The sequence below is a fragment of the Dermacentor albipictus genome, chromosome 1 (assembly GCF_038994185.2).
Source record: "Dermacentor albipictus isolate Rhodes 1998 colony chromosome 1, USDA_Dalb.pri_finalv2, whole genome shotgun sequence".
Lineage (NCBI taxonomy): Eukaryota > Metazoa > Arthropoda > Arachnida > Ixodida > Ixodidae > Dermacentor > Dermacentor albipictus.
In genome coordinates, this window is record NC_091821.1 from 42,240,036 (window position 1) to 42,260,112 (window position 20,077).

The 20,077-nt window shown below is 47.1% G+C and overlaps 1 protein-coding gene across 1 annotated transcript in view; it reads right to left on the minus strand.

The window, feature by feature from the left end:
• LOC135906485 (uncharacterized) overlaps positions 1 to 20,077 on the minus strand; it is a 72,255-nt gene that overhangs the window by 12,415 nt on the left and 39,763 nt on the right. The window contains exons 7-8 of the mRNA XM_065437891.2: positions 9,287 to 9,568; positions 7,542 to 7,696 (exon numbers count right to left, since the gene is read on the minus strand). Of these exons, the coding sequence (XP_065293963.1) occupies positions 7,542 to 7,696; positions 9,287 to 9,568 (437 nt within the window). The remainder of the gene's footprint in view (positions 1 to 7,541; positions 7,697 to 9,286; positions 9,569 to 20,077) is intronic.

Here is a 20,077-nt window from a genome sequence, read left to right on the forward strand (position 1 = left end):
ACGTAACAACAGCGCTGCGGCGAAACAACTGCTACGGACAGCGGTGCAAGGTGAATTGATGACGTGAGCAAACTACTGCAGGTGGCGACGCCAGCTGCGCTGATGACATTCCAATCATTACAAGCCATTATCGTTCCTTAGTACCTTAGCCAGCTGAGTCAAACCATTATCAAGGGTGGGACTGCCCAAAGTCATGTTGGAGCCAATTTTTGGAGCAAGTAAAATTGTCTTTTGGAACAGTTTGGAGCAGACAAAATTGCATATTGGCGTAGCTTGAGGCAGATTAAATTTCATTTTGAAGCAATTTAGAGCAGATAAAATTTAATTTTGAAGCAGTTTGGAGCAGGCCAATCTGAATTTGGGTGGAATAATAGAATATGGAATATGAAAGCGCACTTCGAAACCACGACGGAACACAGAATAAACTAACACAAGCGCTGTACTGCAACTGTTTTAAGCAACGTCTTAATCAGAATTTTGAAGCAGATTACCCGAATACTGAAACTGCCTAGTGCATGCAAATTTTGGTAATAGTGCCTGTAGTTTTTTAATTAGTGGTAGCAATCATAAAAAACATGCAATCAGCAATAGTGAGTCTGAAATTTCTAAAAGTAGCCCGGGACATTTTTTATAAATACATTGTTCTTTAATGTCTCGACAGTGTGGGTGAAGTGCCTGTAAATGGGCTTCACCAACAGACTTTGCGAAGAAGCCAGAGTTACGAACTACTGTCATTTATTGAAAGCCATTTCTACATAATAGATTAGTTTCGCCTTGCCATAAGCCAATCAGAATGCAAAGCAGTAGAATCACGCTTTGTAGCTAGTATAGCGTACTAGAATATGGAAAAGTGGATCAAATGGCAGCACAGCACATTCTTTCCTATAAAGTCATAAAGATTGGTAGCACTACAATCGAACTATATATTCCTGCACTGATGCTCATGATGGTAGCAGAAAATATTTTCAAATTGTGCGGTCCAATCAATGCGGTAACAACTTCTGGGTCGCCATAAGTCATCGCAGGCCCAGAGAGCCGCAATCGACCCTAGGCAGCTATAACGTAAAATTATTCCAATTTGTATTTACTCCAAATCCTCCATTAGCTCTTCGTGATAGGTCAGAATGGCTCAGGCCTTGCCCACATGGGCACAAAAACAGATTGGAATATTTTTATGTTATACCGGCCTAGGGGTCAGACACACACCCACTGAACCAACCCGCTGCAACGCGCGCCTCCCCGATATCGCTTCTCTCTTTCCCATTTTTTTTTAGTTTGCTCGCAATCTCCTCGGCCTACTTTTCGATGTTTTGCGCCTCAGCTAGGGAGTGCCGCGCCGCTAGGCCCATTGGACCATATTCTGTACACTCTAAATACAGCTGCCCTGGCCATTCCCACAGCAGCAACGACAGCTGGGAGTGGCCGTGCGTGCACCGACCACTTGCCGGAAGCGCCAAGAAGTTCAGTGTTAAAAGCGTGAAAATTAGGAGAAACTGTGCGGGAGGTGCTATCACGCGGTGCGCAGAATATGAATGGTTGCACTCTTTTCCGGAGAACGAATCCACTCGCTGTTCGCGGCTAATGCCAGGGCACACACGCCGAAGCCGTTCTGGCGCAGTGTGGTGCAATTTCGGTCAATTTTCTGTGTTTGGTGCAGTTTGGTGTAGGAATTTGCATTTGTATGAAATGGCGCAATCGGTGCAATCGGTGCCCCTGCATTATCAACTGCGGTCAACTGCACTTCAGCGACGGCTGCTTATGGCACGGCCGTGCAGGCCCTATCTTGAAAGCTATCTGTGATGGGGACAGAATATGCCAAGTGCCAATAGCTTCATGTGCACTGTGTTCTTGCTGCTTAGTTCGCGTTGAAGCGATTAGCAGCATGAAGATCAATTCACTTGCTGCTGTGGGCCCTATATTGAAAGCGATTGTCTCAAGTGATGCACAGACGGAGGGACGGATAGTTGGGTTTCTTCGTTGGGTAGGCATAGAAATGCTTATGCATTAAAAATTTGCAGGGTGCAAAGAGCCAATGTGCTTTCTACACCATGATCAAGCTAGTCTCCTGTGTCCACCAATACAACATAGGGCACAACACAGTGTTCTCCCTTGTTCTCCCTTTCCCCTTTCCCCCACTCTGTTTCGTATATATACGCTCCGAGACGGAAGCAATAAAGACTCATGTTCCAACCTTCAAACGGCGTGCTGTCGTATACAGTAAGACACGCCACGTGTGTCGTAACTATGTAACTGTGGCGATGAGGCCAGACAGAACCCTCCAGGTAAAAATGGATTAAGCCAGGCAGTCAAGCAGGAAACTGCGGCCGCGGAAATATCGACCATGGCTCATCATCAACTACCAGAATACGATGACCAGTCCGACAACAGGAAGGCCTACATTGCGAAGGCAGAAGCTTATTTTGAGGCAACTGGCATCAGCGACTCGGGAAAGAAGAGGGCGTTACTGGTAGCAGCATTGAGTACCCGCACCATGCAAGTGCTCTCAGGACAGGTTGCACCGAGGAAGCCAAACTCGCTGACGTACGAGGAAGCAGTCAAAGTTTTGGATGACTACTTCGACCCCAGGCGTCATGAAATAACGGAGAGCTATTGGTTCTTCAATCGCTGCCAGTTGGAAGGTGAGCCCATTCAACAGTTCATCCTTGAAGTTCGCCGGACTGCGGATGGCTGTAATTTCGGTGGCATGCTAGACCGGATGCTTCGCGACAGGATCATCTGTGGAGTGAGGTCAAGCGCTGTTCAGAAGCAGCTATTAGCAAAAACAGATTTGACGTTGAGGGAGGCTGAAACAATTGCCATATCAGCAGAAGCAGCGGAAAAAGATACAAAGAAGATGCCTTCTGACATTGAACCCGTGCTCAAGGTCAATGCACGACAAGCTGATGCACTGGTGTCAGTATGTGGGCGTTGCGGTAGTAAAAAACACATCAGAAACGCCTGCGGCTGGGCGAAAGCAAGGTGTTACCGCTGTGGTGTATACGGCCATGTGGCAAAGATGTGCCAAAGCGACATGCGGAAAGGACGCCTAAAAGCACGTTCACAATGCAGGCAAGGAGAAGCGTTTGCAGTAACAACGGATGTCACTGAGGAAAATGGAGACGATGCGCACATTTGGACATTAACCGCACCCTCCAATGGTCGGCTAGCACCACCTATTCTTCGTACTTTCACATGGTGTGGCATTGACGTACCTATGATTGTGGACACCGGCTCACCAGTCTGTGTTGTGTCCAAAGAGATTTTTGAGAAAAACCGTGAACATTGGCTGCAATTAGAACCCGCATTCATTAAACTGTCCTGTTATCTTGGAGAACTTCCAGTATTAGGGAAACTGAGTATGGCAGTGTGTTACAATAACAAGGAGGTCAAAAGTTCCTTGATGGTCCTGAACTGTTCAGGTCCGAGCCTCTGCGGACGAGAGTTGATTTCCAACTTCAATGAAGCAGGATCATCGGTGTTGAACGTATCAGTGCAACAAAGCTCTAGTCCAGGAAGCAGCCGTACCCCCGCCATGCATGCCATCCTATCTGAGTTCAAAGACGTCTTCAGCCCCGAGCTGGGTCTAATTGACTGTGGGCACCCTGTCCATCTGAAGCTCAAGGAAGGCGTCATGCCGAAATGTTGTAAGGCCCGTTCGCTTCCATTTGCTTTACACGACAAAGTTTCGAAAGAGATTGATAGGCTCGTAATGCTTGGAGTACTGTCGCCTGTAATGCACGCCGAGTGGGCTACTCCCATTGTGCCTGTAATGAAGAAGAACGGCGCGGTTAGAATCTGCGTTGATCTTAAGGTGACCTTGAATCCCGTCTGTGAACTGGAGCAGTACCCATTGCCAGCTATTGATGACATTTTCGCATGCCTGAATGGTGGGAACTGCTTCAGCACGTTGGATTTAAGAGACGTGTATAACCAAGTCCCCCTCAATGAGGACTCAAGGAAGATGTGTGTAATCAATACACACCGTGGTTTGTTTTGCTACAACCGACTGCCATTCGGCATAGCTTCCGTGCCTGCCATCTTCCAGCGGAAAATAGAAACAGTTCTGCAGGGCCTGACAGGTGTTCAGGCTTATCTTGACGATGTTTTGGTATCAGAAAAACTTTGTAGCACCGACAGGTTACGACAAGTACTGCAGCGTTTTCGTGAGTATGGAGTGAAGCTCAGACTTGGGAAATGCAGCTTTCGCCAAGAGGCAGTGACGTATCTGTGTCATAAAATTGATCGTGAAGGTCTGCATACAATAGAGAAGCATGTTGAAGCAATCGCACGAGCCCCCAACCCACAAAATGTTCAGCAGTTGAGGTCGTTTCTGGGCATGATTACATTTTATTCAAAGTTCGTGCCCAATATGTCTTCCATACTTGCACCGCTGTACAAGTTGTTGGAGAAAGCTCACGTTGGTTCTGGGGACATGCGCAAGAAGCAGCTTTTCGTGAAGCAAAAAAATGCCTTCGGGAAGCGGCTGTGCTGGCTCACTATGATCCCAAGAGACCCCTCAAGCTAGAGTGTGACGCTTCACAGGACGGAATAGGTGCCACGCTTTTCCATACATTCGGAAAGATAAACAAACCTGTCGGGTTCCGTTCAAGAACGCTAACAAGGGCTGAGAAAAATTATTCCCAGCTTGAGAGGGAAGCCCTTGCTCTTGTGTTTGGAGTGTCCAAATTCTGTGATTATCTCGTAGGTCGAGAATTCATATTGGTCACCGACCACCAGCCGCTCGTGGGCCTGCTGAAGGCAGATCGACCAACTCCAGCATTGGCAGCTGCCAGAATACAGCGCTGGGCGCTGTACTTAGGCAGATTCCGCTAGCAGCTTCAATACTCTTCTGGTAAACAACTGCTCAACGCTGACGCCCTTAGTAGACTGCCACAACGGACGTCTGAGCCGAAGCCACCAGAAGAGAACCCACCAGACTATCTGCTGGCCTTGACTGTGTTCGATGAGGGAACTGTGTCAGTTGAGGAGCTAAGGCAGTTGACTGCTGGTGACCCTGCTCTGAGTCAAGTTATGCGATTCATTAAGAACGGTTGGCCGCCCTGCACGAAAGGCTTGAACACGAGTGTCGCACCTTTTTTTTTTTTTGACAAGAAATTGGAGCTTTCTTTGGCCCACGGGTTGTTATACTGGGGCCGGCGAGTAGTTGTTTCGATGGAGGCGCGACGTCGCATCTTACACCTTTTGCATGAGACGCACCAAGGATCGTCCACTATGAAGGCGGTTGCTAGATCGTCATTCTGGTGGCCAGGGTTAGATCGCGAAATAGAGGCAGTGACAGCGTCATGTCCGAGTTGTGTTCAAAACCTGTCCATGCCAGCTACAGCAACACCAAAAAGCTGGCCCGCTACTGTTGAAAAATGGGCAAGGGTGCATATAAATTTTGCGGGACCTATTGCAGGGAACATGATACTCGTGGTCGTGGACACATACAGTAAGTGGATTGAAGCTGTGCCACTGCAACAAGCAAACGCTTTATGCACAATCAACTGCTTGCGCGGTATCTTCTGCAGATTTGGTGTGCCACGAACCATCGTATCTGATAATAGAACGCAGTTTGCCGCTGATGAGTTCGCTACTTTTGTCAAGAGGAACAACATAACGCATCTGTGCACAGCTGTATATCACCCTCAATCGAACGGTCTAGCAGAAAGGGCTGTCAGGACAATTAAGGGCGGCCTCAAGAAGATTGGTGAGGGGCGGTTGGAAGATAATATTAACAGGCTGCTTTTCAATTACAGAAGGACACCTAACCGCTCTGGAAAATCACCGTCAGAGCTGCTCTTCGGATATAAAATTCGATCCCGTTTAGATACATGTTTCCCTCCTGTAGACGCAGGGCCAGCCAACGAAGCAGACGAGTGGCCACTGCCATTGCCTGAAGCTACCGTGTACGCCCGCAACTTCGGAACGGAACAGGCTCTCGAATGGTGAACATTCGAACACCAGCCGGATCAGTAAGACGACATGTTGACCAGGTGCGGAACCGGGATGATGTGACGCCACCGCTTGGTAAAGACCAAGAAGCGGCACAACGAGAATCGAGAACAGGTACTCCTAGCGACTATCCACTGTCGCCGAGAACGCCAGCCGAACAAGGGGGCATAACAGAACCTGAGCATGAACTTCAGCCGGAACTCGCAGGGAGCAACGCTAAACCCGTCAGATCACCCCAAGCCTTGCAGCGCTCTACACGTCAAAGAAAACCAGTACAGCGACTTCAGTATTAAGGAAGAAGAGATGTTGTGAAGTGACGTCAGCCGCAATCAGACTGCCTTGCAAGCGCTGACGGCACATGCATTTACCATTTGATATCCTTCCCTTGTTCTCCCTTTCCCCTTTCCCCCTCTCTGTTTCGTATACAGTATATACGCTCCGAGACGGAAGCAATAAAGATTCATGTTCCAACCTTCCAACGGCGTGCTGTTGTATACAGTAAGACACACCACATGTGTCGTAACTATGTAACAGCCAGGCAATGAAAAACTCAATTTAATTTTACAAGATAAAGCATGCCTAAAGTCGACATGTAAATTGTACCAAGCAAAATTCGTGGGGAAAAATTCGCCTCAATTGTGCCCAATTTCTACAAGAAGAAAGAACATGTTTCTGCAAGCAAGTCAAAACATGCATGTCACAGTCAAAGGAACTGCATTTTTCTTTTTTCAGAAGATAACGAAATTCAGATTTGTTACAACTGCGTAAATATGGGATACTGAAAGTAACTGAAGAATGAAAGGCATCCTTTCTGTACTGATTCCACAAAAATAAGGTAGTGCAAAAAAACTTTCTGAAATGATAAACAATTTCAAACCAATAGACATCACGAAATTAAAAAAAAAGGGTAACAATCAAATTACATTTCCCTCTTTAAGCACTGACTTCACCATATTTGCACAGTGCGAAACTTGAAAGTTGCGTTTTTTCATTAGTGGGTTCAAAAGTCAATGGTATAATGCAAGTGATGCTTCAAAGAGCTTTACTACCTGTAGTGCCTCAATAGCATAAGGTGCACCGCAATGTTGTTCCGTACAACAGATGCCACAGTTCAGTTCAAAAAATGTAGGAGAACGGCAACATATGCCCTGTCAACAGGGCATCACCTGCCACTTGCTAATGCTACCTGAGGCAGGCAGCTACAGCAAGTGCTGCTATATTGCCGAAATTGTTTGTTATTTAGCAATCTCCATTGTACTGTGAAGCTGGCTCAACGTGGCTACCCTAAGACAAAAATTGCAGTGAACGATTAGAAACCATAAAATAATTCAAGATGATCACAACTGCACAATACAAAATGCTTACAAGCAGCTTAAAGAGAGGAGAGAGTTTCATTGCATGAGCGCTTGGAATTGTGCCAAATGTATTCTCGTGATAGCTTGCACCATTCTCAGCAGCATTATCAAAGCTAGAGTGAACCCTTACGAGAACACTTTTGGAGCACTTCCAATTGCCATTCTGCAAATGAATGTTTGTCCATTGAAAAGCACCACAAGTCCGCTTTTAAAAGGGTTTCCACAGCGTACTTGCGCTCATCCTCTGTCATGTTGGGTGGTGCCGCAATCTTGAGGATAGTTTGCATGGCTCGCTGGTCACGTTCAATCCGCAGGCGTGTTGCAAAACATTTGAGTGCATGAAATAGCTGGTCCAGAACTTCATGCTTTCCCACAATATGGGCCACCTTTGTGGTTGGCAGGAGCATGTAAATAATGAGTGGCAGTTAGTTTACATGTGAAGGATTGGAAAATCCAGCATCAAATAGGCTTAGAAGCCTTTTTTTTTTTCAAACAAAGGAAACTTAAAGACAAGAAAAGAAAAAGTCTTGAAGCAGGCAGGTAAATTTTTAGGCTAAATAAGTGGAGTGGCATATGGGACAACTCTTAAGAAATTGGTCATCAACGCAGGATCCGCATCCTCCTACCTATTGAATTGAATTGAATTCTGGGGCTTTACATGCCAAAACCACGATTATGAGGCAAACAGTAGTGGGGGACTCCGGATTAATTTTGACCACCAGGGAATCTTTAACGTGCCCCCAATGCATGGAACACAAGCATTTTTGCACTTCGCCCCCATCAAAATGTGCCCGCGGTGGCCGGGATTTGCTACCAAGACCTCATGCTTAGCAGCGCAACACCCTAGCCGCTAAGCCAACGTGGCGGGTTCCCCCCATTTGCTCACAAAGCAATTCTTGTAAGCTCATTTCAAAGAAAAGAAATTTTATGGACTGAATTTCTTTGCGCTCTTCATAAACAAGATGTGCAACCACGTGCAACATTCAATGCCCACGTGACTTCTGGCAATATACTAGCTGTACCAGTGTTTGCTTTCTCCATGTGCACTTGGTAGACCCTCTTCATCTCCTTACCATATGCAGTCACTCTATATACTGTCACATCACCAACTTATATTGTTCCCAAACCCTTTAGCCAAGCATTCCATTTCCCCACTCATGCAGTCCCTATGCTTTCCATTCCCTTTTGTTTCCTCTTCCGTCTTCCACAGGCATTATATGTTCAAATTGTTCATATCTATCTGAACTCCAGGTCTCATTGGTTTTCGTCACATACCAAAAGGCAGATCAGCAATGATCATTTGCACTGGTGTTCTTCACTGCTCATTACCAAGATGCCACTACACCAGACAAAAAAGCACTTTGTGGGTCTCAGCACCCTTAAAACGAAGCACCACAAGTTGACTTAGGTGACACTAAAGTCTCATGTGCATGCCCAATAAAGTGACAGTAACATGTGCAAGTGCAAATTTGCTCTTATTGTAAACACCACCAAGGTTGACAAAAAATAAGCGTGTGCCTACAAGTAGTTCAAACACACATCTAGCCTGTGTTTGAACTGCTGTGCTGAATCATCTGCCTATAGGAATGACAACTGAGGGTCAGAGTGCAGGCAACCACAACCGACGAACTGAAACTGCTCCAGTACTCTGGCCTCTCTGTCTCTACTCTGCCCACAGAGACTTTGCTTTGCATAGAAAACTTGCTACATTTAAAGGACGCATGGTGCCAGCTGCACCACACATTGCACTTGCACACAAGCATACATGGAATTATCAGCAAGAGAACTGATGCCCACTTGAATTGACATGTTGTTCTTAAATGTGGTTCTACATAGCCTAGTAGGAACCATGGCTGTTGGTTTGAATTATAAAAAACTTTGACTTAATGAAGTTTAAGCTACTGAGCTTTAATTGTCCTTCCATAAATAATGTTAGTGCTTGTTATGCATCTCTCTAGCACACTTGTAAAGCTCACCTTCTGGTTGACTGATTCAAGACGGTTGTTTGTGCGATTTCCCAATGTAGGAACTTCCTGTAGACCTTGCACCCATTGGGACCGGATCTCATGCCAGTGGGCAATAAAGTGTGCCAGCACACTGGCAGAACAAGCCTGCTCCAGTTTCTGGAAAAGCTCGTTATAGGCATCATCGTCGCGAGCATGGCACATGCGCTGCAGGATCTCCATCATACTGGCTTTCTCCTCTCGGCTTAGAGCCATCTTCTCAGCTGTCATCTGGCGCTTAAAGGCACGCAGCACCTGCAGCAGGCAAAGTTATCAGTGCACCATTAGTACACTGCCCCCTAGAGTACACTGAGCATGCATGTGCTAGAAGATGTCACAGCACCAGCAACTTCAATGCTCTGCAGCAGAGAACTCTGCAAAAACCCCCAGACTGTGGCCCAGTCAAACAGTTCAAAATTTCAAACACCAGGTTTTTTAACATGTGCCCAAAGCATAGTACACAAGTGTTTGTCTTCTGCACCCAACAGAATGCGGCTGTAGCAGCAAGGAATTGAACCAACAACCTAATGCTTAGCAGCACAATGCTATAGCCTCTGAGATACTGCAGTGGGTTGGAAGCATCTCTATTTTATAGTAGTAATTTTTGCTTCTCGATGATATTCAAAATAAAGGAACTGGAAACATAGTTGAGCAAGAAAGAACACATCACTGATAGAAACCAAATCTAGAAGCTCTACATGTCATGAGTGGTCGGTGCATCAACTAAGCTACGAATAGGGTTCTTTGTTTTTCAAATTAATTTTATAAAAAAACACTTGCCAGTAAAGAAATTGACGATTCTAATTTACATGAAGAACACCAAATTTCAAGGCCCTCATATGTGATCACATGACTGTGCTGCGATTACTTTTGTGGAAAAAGTGTGAGAAGGTGAAGGCGTTCGTCGTGGTAAACTCTGCACAACCTGCGTGTCAAACTTGACATTCCTGATGAAACATTCAAGCAACCTGTTCTCAATAATTAAGGAACTATAAGCTGAGTCTACTCTTTTACACGATGTGTACCATCTCCTTGCAGTGCACCTGCAGGTTCCTTTACATCAATAGAATAATGCGTCTATGACAACCTTTGCGTGGATGTAAAGTGCATGCTTGACACTGTAGACAAGTGCTAGAAAGTCATTAACACCTTCTGAGAGTACTACACTGCTGTTACAGAAAAGGAGGGCCATGTCGTGCACTGAAACAATGCCCTCGACTTGCAATACACAAGGGATTCATTCGGATACCGTGCTTGTCCCTTGTCTAATACTGGAAACATGACAACAGAAGACAAAAAGGAAGCTTGCATTTCTGATTACGTATGTAAAGAACAGCTCTAGCAAGAAAAAAAAAGAAGAAATGAAGTCCCACAAGCAGTAAAACACTTAAGACAACATGACTGACGACTGCTCCGGTCAGAAAAAACTGGGACATTCATCATAATTGATGGTGAAGATGCCAGACAAAAAGCTGAAAGAGCAATGAAGAAAAATTTTAAGGTGCACCACACACATGAAAACACATGTAGAAAAAAAAAAAGAGGAGAAAGGGGGGGGGGGGGGGCAGCTGTTCAACAGTGTGAAAAAGTCAAGTTGAAAAAATTGTCCAAGGAAATTAAAGCTGCCACAGAGCCAACACTAAACTTATATTTCTCAATGAAGACCCAAAAGGAAAGGAAACCCTTTCCGTGTGATCGATGAAGATGGAACACTTGGCAACATAACTTGGCAACGTTTCTGTCGCAACGGCTTTGCCTGCTCCCTTTGGACAACCCATTCCAAATCCGCAATTCGGAAGTTGCCGACTTATTCAGATAAGTGCCTTTTCATAAATGGTTAAGATGCTTTCTACAATGTTCCACACAGGGTGTCCTAAACTGATATTCTTAGAATGTGCCTGAACCTGAAATGAACCTGAACAACAACAACAACAAAAAAGGTTACCGTTACGGTACGAAACGGGTCAGGTATATAGGGTGCCAAACGGCTGCATAATACATAATCGATTCCTCAAAATAATTACATATAAGTCGGCACACTCCACGACATTGTTATGATTCAAGAGTCACGTTACGCGCGAGAATGGGGATAGACGATAGGTACATGCTTGTAAAGGATGTTGACAAACGGCATGGACGCTGAGAGGTAATTTCGCCCCAGAATTGTGGGAGGTCGCCGTTTTCGGGCTTCGCCGAGAGTAAAACCAGCCGGGCGCTTCGGTAATGAGTCGGGAGGCGCTCTTTGGCGGCAGATAGCCCGCGCTGACACCTCGGGACATCTTAACCTGTCGCGCGTGCCGTCTTGAAACGTAGAAAAGGGTGCAACGTTGGGGGCCCTTTGGCCCGGAAGCGCGGACGGAGGCGCCCTGCCTGGGACGGACCACAGGCAAAGCGTCATTAGGGCGTCAATGGGCACGCTTGGGGTACAAAGGGGCAACTTAAAGCCAGAGGGATCGGTGACCCGATGTGCGGTCTCTTGAAAGGCAGGCTGGCACCCGAGACAAATCCATCTGTGCACTTAGCTTTACGGGCCCGCCGGAGGAAACGAACCCTGCACAAGACGGCATGGTGAATCGGTGGGTGCACTTCGGCAGGGGTGCCCTTTGTAGCATGCAGTGTGCGATGGCTTTAATTAAGGTGCGAGGACGGGGCGACGCAGATGGTCGTCCCCCGTAAGTGTTCTTCAAAGTGTCGGGAGACTTTTCCATACATGTCGCGGAGACAAAATGGTTGGGATGTTTGTTTATTTGTTGTTTGGTGGTTCTTTTCTCTCCCTCTGTCTCTCTGAATGTTCTGAGGAACGCAGGGAGAGGGTGAGAAAGAGCGTCCAATGAGTGACAGCCCAGTTGACCCAATCAGGTCACTGGGGTGTCGTGATTTGCCGTGAGGGGATTCGGGAGGAGCAACTGAAGGGTTAAAACCTGGCTCCCGACCTTTCACGGAGGTTCTGGGCGCAGGAAAGGTGCTCTGCACTTTCGGCTCTGCCGAGTTAAGGCGCCGATCCCAGTGTAACCGAGGGGTCTTGACGTACGAACGGTGTTATGCACTATCGGCTATGTCGAGTTGATACGTCAGACCCACTGTAAATAGCAGTCGATGTAAATATTTTGTACATAAAGTCTTTTCTCTAAATGCAAACGTCTATGGCGTCCCATCTCTGATGGAAGAGGAGAAACGACGGCAGCTGAAGTAAAGTTTCTCTACCAAGTAAGCTGGTTACGCCAGCTTGGAGCACTCTGTGCTACGAAAGTAGGAAGGAGGGTAGAAAATTTACTACGCTGGTAACTATATGGCCACCTCGGCAGAGATGCTTGCACTTCTGAACTCAGCTGTGCCTGTTTCGTTGAAGCACTGCTTAAGGGGCACTGCAGAATTGCAATTTCTGTTAACGTTCGCACTTCAGCCATAAGGTCAGCTCACTACTGTTAGCAGATACCCCATAAAACGCACACATCAGGACACAAGAAGTGCTAAAGAAAGACGGTGCCCTCAAGAAGAGAATATAGGAAAGCGAACTACAGTTGAATCTTGTTAATTCGAATGTTTGGTTTATTCGAATTGATGCTGTGGTACCGTCAAAGTTATGTGTATTCCAATGGACCAAAATGCCCAGTAATTCAAGCGCGCAAGCATTTGCGACGGCAGATTCGAACATACTGTGCTCTGACAATGCTCTCAGCAGTGTGCCAAATCTTGCGGCGGCGCCTCCGACCAGCATTCCTCCGACTCTGCCATAGAGCAAGAGCTTAGGAAAGACCCCTCAACGCTCCGTGCGGGGAAAAAAAAGAAAAAGAGAAAAATTGTGGCAGAAATTTGTGCGGATGTGTGTACAGGTACACATCATCAATTACTTTTGTAAGTGACAGGTGTCCTGTACAGTCAATGAGCAATTTTTCGGACCCCCAATTTTCGGACATGGCCCATAATTCGGATGCCTTCGCAGCACCACCATGTACACCATCGTACATGGCGGTCCAGTCAATGTTTAAGAACGTCAGAAATTTCGGACGCAAAAAACCTTCGCCGTCTGATTTTGCAGACTTTTTGCCATGACCGCAGGTCCGAAATGGCATTAATCGAAGCCACCACCACCGACATGTTATCTCGCAGCCTCGAGCCAGCGCTCTCACACCTAGATCCACTGGCAGCCATAGCCACACCGCAGCAACTTCGGCCTAGCTACTTCGACCTTCGCTACCAGGCTTTTTGCTGTTTGGTGTCATGTTTTTGATTGAAACAATTTGCCGCTGATAGCAATGGCGCCGACTCTGCCTTTGTAATCGTCGCCAATGGTTTCAGAGTGCGGAAAGCATGGCGTTGCATAATAACAGTTCCCAAATGTCAGCTTCGCCCCAATACAGGAGTGTTAACGCGGTGAAGCATACCAAAAGTTAGAAAGGGCAATAGTCACAGGACGTTTCCTTTAATTATACACGTGAGCACCCGCCGTCTCCTGTCACAGTATGAGCAGAATAAGCCCTTGGGGCAGTAAAATACATGCATTCATTTTTTGGACCGCCCGATTTTTCGGACGTTTTCGTGGCACCTACGGAGCCCGAAAAATCAGACATTGACTGTAATTTGTAAATACATGTGAATAAATCTTCTGGAACTTCCCGCTTGTGTGTTAGCTCACTGCACATGTGCCACTGCAGATAAGTCCTGCATTCAATTAGCTTCCTTTAATTCAAACAAATTTCCGGGCCCCTTAAAGTTCAAATTATCGAGATTCGACTGTAGTTCATCAGCACAGCTTCTTGTAAGGATAATATTGCAGTCGCTAATGAATGTCGTCACCTTCTCAATGCATGGTAACAATGGCAATAGCAGCGGAAATGTGCTTTTGTTATGTGCCATAGTACAACGCATCTTTGGCACCTCCAAGCAGAGTATAGTGCTCTTCGATTTCTGCAAATCATTCCTTGGGAACAATACAGTCGACTCCCGTTAATACGAAGTTCACGGGGACCGCAAAAAACTTCGAATTAAACGAACTTCCAATTAAGCACAAAACACAAAAAACAGCACTTTATTTGTGGCGAAATTGAGTATTTTCTCTAAGAAAAATAGTCGGTCATCTTGCTTTGCTTCTTCTTGCCGAATCGCGCTGCTGAAAGCAAGCTCTGCAGGCTGTAGATGTGGCGGAGTGCTTCTTCCGCGTTACCTTCAGCGGTAAAGAAGCGCTCCGCAAAGCAAGGCCCGCAGCTACATCGGCAGCCTTAGGTTGCGGCTCGCCTTCAGCGTCATCGTCGCTTTCCTGGGGCGGAAAAATCTCTACAATTTCGCTATCCGTCAGCGCACCGCATGTTTCGACCGCCTTGTCTACGGCGACGTAATCTTCAAAATTGACGTCCCCGAGAGCATCACCAAAATCAGTGCCGTCAAGCTCGCTTGTTGACGCTTCCTCTGCTAAAATTTCAGAGGCATCCTCCAAAGAAGCTGCCACAAAACCGCAAGCCCTGAAGCAGTTTGCGATTGTTTCTTGCTTCACACGATCCCATGCTCGCGCCAACATGTGGATGGCACTAAGCAGGCTCACCTCGTACTTTGTGGAGCTATCCATACACAAAATCATGCGCTTGAGGAGGTGCCGCCTGTACAGGACTTTAACATTCTTGATGATGCCTTGGTCCATTGGCTGCAAAACAGCCATTGTGTTTGCAGGCAAAAATGCGAGGCGTATTGCACTCAAGGCTGGCACATTCACGTGAGCACTGCAGTGATCGACAAGAAACAACACCTTGCGGTTCGAAGCAGCAAACTTGCAGTCCAATTTGCTTATCCAGCTCTTGAAGATTTCGGCCGTCATCCACGCTTTTTTGTTTGCCTCATAGTCCACAGGCAGCGTCTTCACGCCTTTAAAACATCTCGGCTTCGCGGCTTTCCTGATCACAAGTAACCGACATCGTTCCGTGCCAGTCATGTTTGCCGCGATCAGCATCGACACTCTCTCCTTGCTGCGTTTGCCCCCAGCACAGTCGTCGTCCTTGAATGTCAGGGTCTTCTCTGGTAGAAGCCGATAGAAGAGTGCAGTCTCATCTGCATTGAAAATGTCTTCCGGTCTGTATTCGGCGAGATATTCACGCAGCTTTCCGTCCTTCCACGTGGCGCATGTTTCCTGGTTAACGGACGCCTTATCACCACACACGCTCTTGAAAACCAGGTCATGGCGATCTTTGAAGCGTGTCAGCCATCCATCTGACAAAACGAAGTCATCGATCCCCAACATTGCTGCAAGCGTTCGGGCTTTCATCGCAACGATGTCTCCGCTGAGAGGAAGTTTGTTGCTCCTGGCCTCCCTAATTCAAACCAGCAGAGCCTTCTCCAACTCTGGGTAAGCGCCGGTGCGCATTCGCTTCCGAGAAGTCTTGAACTTGTCGTTCTAAAATGCATCCATTATTGTGCGCTTGTTCTTGATGTAGTTTGAGAGCGTGTTCGGCTTGATCCCGTACTTCCGCGCTATGTCTTGTTTGGCGGCACCTCCCTTCTCAACTTCCTTCAAAACCTCGACTTTCGTTGCCAGGTCGAGCGTGCGATAAGAGCCACGGTTTGCCATGGCTATAAACTGCGCGTCTAGGTACAGTCAATTCCGAATCACCCATGGAACAACCTAGCCTACGAGCTACCCGCACAAAGGCGCTCAACCAACATACGCCTCGACATACGCTGCGCAAGCTGCAAGACTAATCTCGCACAATCTCGCCACTGCCAGTATGCAGCGCTGCGTGCACCTATGGCACCCACGTGGCCTCCGCGATCAGCTCCGGCCACGCGCGGCAGCCACGCGTGGCCTCCGGCGGGAGCCGCTTCGCCTCCCGCCGGAGTTGATCGCAGAGGCCACAGCAGCCGTAGCAATGGATAATCGCGCCGCTCCAAGAAGGATGGCGTTGCGGTCGGCTGCGGTGGCGATGACACCAACGCGGAGCACGGAACTGTTGCAACACTTGAAAAATTGCACATTCTACCAAAGAATGACGGTCACCTCGAGGATCCCGGCTGAAAATTAGCTTCCTAGTTAAACAATATTACTGGATGAGGACTTCGAATTATCGAGCGATTTCTTTTATAGGATTACATGCAAAACTGACGGGACCAGCACTTCACTTCTAATTAACCGAAAATTCCAATTAAGCGGCTTCGAATTATCGGGAGTCGACTGTATGTTCAATTTGGATATTTTATCAATGCTTAGTCAGTGCAAAACTATGTACCAGATGCAGCTGCATAAGAAATATTCTTGCGGTGCTTAGCACAAACTGTCTTTATGTTTCAGAAGCAGCAATGGCCTCACATACTTTTATTTAAGCAAAAAGAGCCAAAAACTGAGCAGAATGACACTTGCTGGCTTCTTTGTATGCTGCAGATTAGAAGTTCAGAGTTGTAATATATGTAATATCAATATTTATGAAATATTTCACCAATCTTACCATCTTTGGATTTCTTCAAAACAATATGCAGCGCTGTAGTATTGCCTTTTGCTAATGAGCGCTATACACTCTACTATACGCAATTGGAATGGCTGATAGTCCTACGTGTGACGTTTGCGGATGCAAGGAGAAGATTGACCACTTATTGTGCCATTGTCGTCAATTTCAAACACAAAGACAATCTTTGTCCAACACATTCAGGAAATTCGATGATCGTCCTCTGAGTGAACAGACATTACTAGAGCACAGTCCCAAGCGATCATCGGCTCAGAAGGCAGTGAAGGCACTTTTGTGCTTTCTCAGAATGTCTGGTTTGTGAGAGCGGCTTTAACTCAAGTACTGTCCGTACACGTATCTACACCTCTCTCTTCCCCTTCTCCCTTCCCTCAGCGTAGGGTAGCCAACCAGACCCTTGACTGGTTAACATCCCTGCCTTCCTATATTCCTCTCTCTCTCTCTCTTGGGACAATGTCATCACAAGATGTGATTGTACTGTGTCACTGTGAATATGTATAAAATAATGTAAACAAGCCTTTTGCTGCTGAACAAGCTCTGCGTAATGTTTAATTTCACTTTTTTGAAATTGGAAATAGTCTATATTCTACTCGATATTAGACAGACATTTTTCTGAAATACTCATATTTGGTTAGATTAGAAATTTTGGATATTCAAACACCTTTATAAGCTTCTATTCTTTTCTCCGTACTCAGTATGGATGACAATAAAAAGAAAAGCTGGAAAGAGGGAGGATGCGTCGAGGCATTGCACCGTGTGTGAAACACTCTTGCAACAACACTGCCAAAGATAACCTTGTTTTTTTTGTATTGCTGCTGTAGTTGTACGGCATTAAACTTCAATAATATGCATGTAAAAAACCCTGAATTTTTCTCTCATGGGTCTGAAAGCACATTTCTTCCACCTCCTGACAAAGCCTGTGCATGCGCTATGTGGACAAGTTGATAGAACTCTGCAGCATTTCGCCATAGGGTAGGATAAATTTTACTGTCCTGAACCGGTTCACTATGCGAACCATCATAAATGTTTATTTCTCCAAATCGGAACTAAACCGGAATGAAACTGGAGCACACTAAACCCGAACCAGAACCGCTATTTTTTTTCTATTGGTGCCCTGGTTCCACAAGGAGCAGCCTTACAAGCAGTTGAGAAATGTATCGACCCATACAGGTCAGCGATGCTCCAGAATCAGTATAGACAGAGGCTAGATTCCTTTTATAATCTCTTAAGATTACAGTACCTTGAATCACTGTTCGTTATGCTTTAAGGATCAGTGTTTTTGCAGAAAGCTGGGATATGTATAGGGTCAAGTTTAGCTTCAGCTTTGTGCATATTTCTAGGTTGTACAGGATCTTGCATGGTGAACTTCGTTACATAAAGCCTTGGAGCTGTTGGATGTTTTTGTTATGTAGATTATTTTCGAATTTGCATCCTACAGTCAAATCTTGATAATTCGAACTCGAAGGGGGCCCAAAAATTTATCTGAATTAAAAGAAGTTCGAATTAAAAGGAGGACTTGTTCTTGAATTACTCGTGCACCATAGTACGATGCATGAACAGTGCAAGTCGTGAACTATCGCGGCGTGCAAGCCCACAGTGAGCAATGACCATGAAACTGCCGGCCCTGGCCAACACTCGCTTCCCCCGATAACGGCAGAAAACAAAACTTCAGGGAGCGGGCTAAGCTGGTGCCGGGCCGGTGCGGAGGTGGGCACGCGCAGAGGTGGGCACGCGCAGAGGTGGGCACGCGCAGAGGTGGGCACGCGCAGAGGTGGGCACGCGCAGAGGTGGGCACGCGCAGAGGTGGGCACGCGCAGAGGTGGGCACGCGCAGAGGTGGGCACGCGCAGAGGTGGGCACGCGCAGAGGTGGGCACGCGCAGAGGTGGGCACGCGCAGAGGTGGGCACGCGCAGAGGTGGGCACGCGCAGAGGTGGGCACGTGCAGAGGTGGGCACGCGCGGAGACCATCGAAGGTGAGGGAGTTACAATGGAGTTGAGAGGCAGGGCAAGGGGAGCGCAGTTGCGAGGAAGGGCAAGGTGGAAGTGGATTTGCTTTCCCACCAGCTTGATGGGTAGCACTAATTATTTCTGCCACCTAAGCCCCCTTACTGCCACCTAAGACTGCCACGGCGGAGTTGCCAAAGCCGAACTGGGCCTCCGCTGCTGCTTCCGTATGCATGCTCGCATGCTTTTTTCTTCGTCTGCTGACAGATCAGTGCTGTGTTTACGTTCTTCATCCTGCATTCTTAACGCATCATGTCTTATGAAGATGACGAAGTCGTTGCCACTGATCAAATTCGTGTTGGTGTGTGCCATTCTGTTGCGGCGTCGCCGCGTGCAAAATTAAGGAGAATGAGGTACTACTGGGTATTGCCTTCGCGTCCTTGTATTAAGGGTCCGTCTTGTACAGAATTGGATGCGGCACACTGTCTCCGACAGCCTTTTCATCGGGACGTCTCGGTTTAGACTCGTCATTGCAAAAAAAATTCCCAGCTTTGCTCGAAAAGCGAAGCATCGATTGCGATAGCAAATTAGTGGACAGCTATACGAAGCAAGGACAGTGGTTTTATCGGCCGTATAATCTTGTAAACATAGGCATACTAATAAATTAACAAGCACGGTGTCACACACGCACAAGCAAACATGAACACATGTCACTCGACCGTAGAAACTCGCTGTCAAAACGCTTGCATGAGGAAATGTGGCAGCAGCAGTGAGTGAAGTGACATTTGTGCTGTTTATCGCCTCAATGAATAGTAAGCGTCGAAAACACACAGCACACACAAAGCTATGAGCCACCAATGCACCTAGACTCGGCCCACAACACAAACCGCTCTCAATATACGGCCGCGCGACCCCGCAGCCCGAGTAGAACGCCGCCCCCTCTTTCTCCCCTCCCCTCCCCTCCCCCCGATCCTCGCACACGATGGAAGATGGCGTGCTTCCTCCCCGCTCCATTTCTTTCGCTCCGGCGATATTGAGCCATGATCATCGGCTCCCCGCGCACGTTTTCACTCGCACATACAGTGTAGGGTGCGCGGCAACCGTGTTATCAAGCTTGGACTTTATACGGACCCTCGCGCGCGGCATTGAGGGTCTCTCCTAAGCTTCTCCTCGATGGCGGGGTCAGAGCAATGCTGGTCGGGGGCACCGCCGTGTGATTTGGCGCGCTGCTGAGAGCACTGTCAGAGTGCGGTATGTTTGAATTAACCGTCGCCAATGCTTGTGCGTTTGAATTACCAGGCATTTTCGCCCATTGGAATACACATAACTTTGACAGGACCACAGCGTCACTTTGAATGAGCTGGAAGTTCGAATTAAG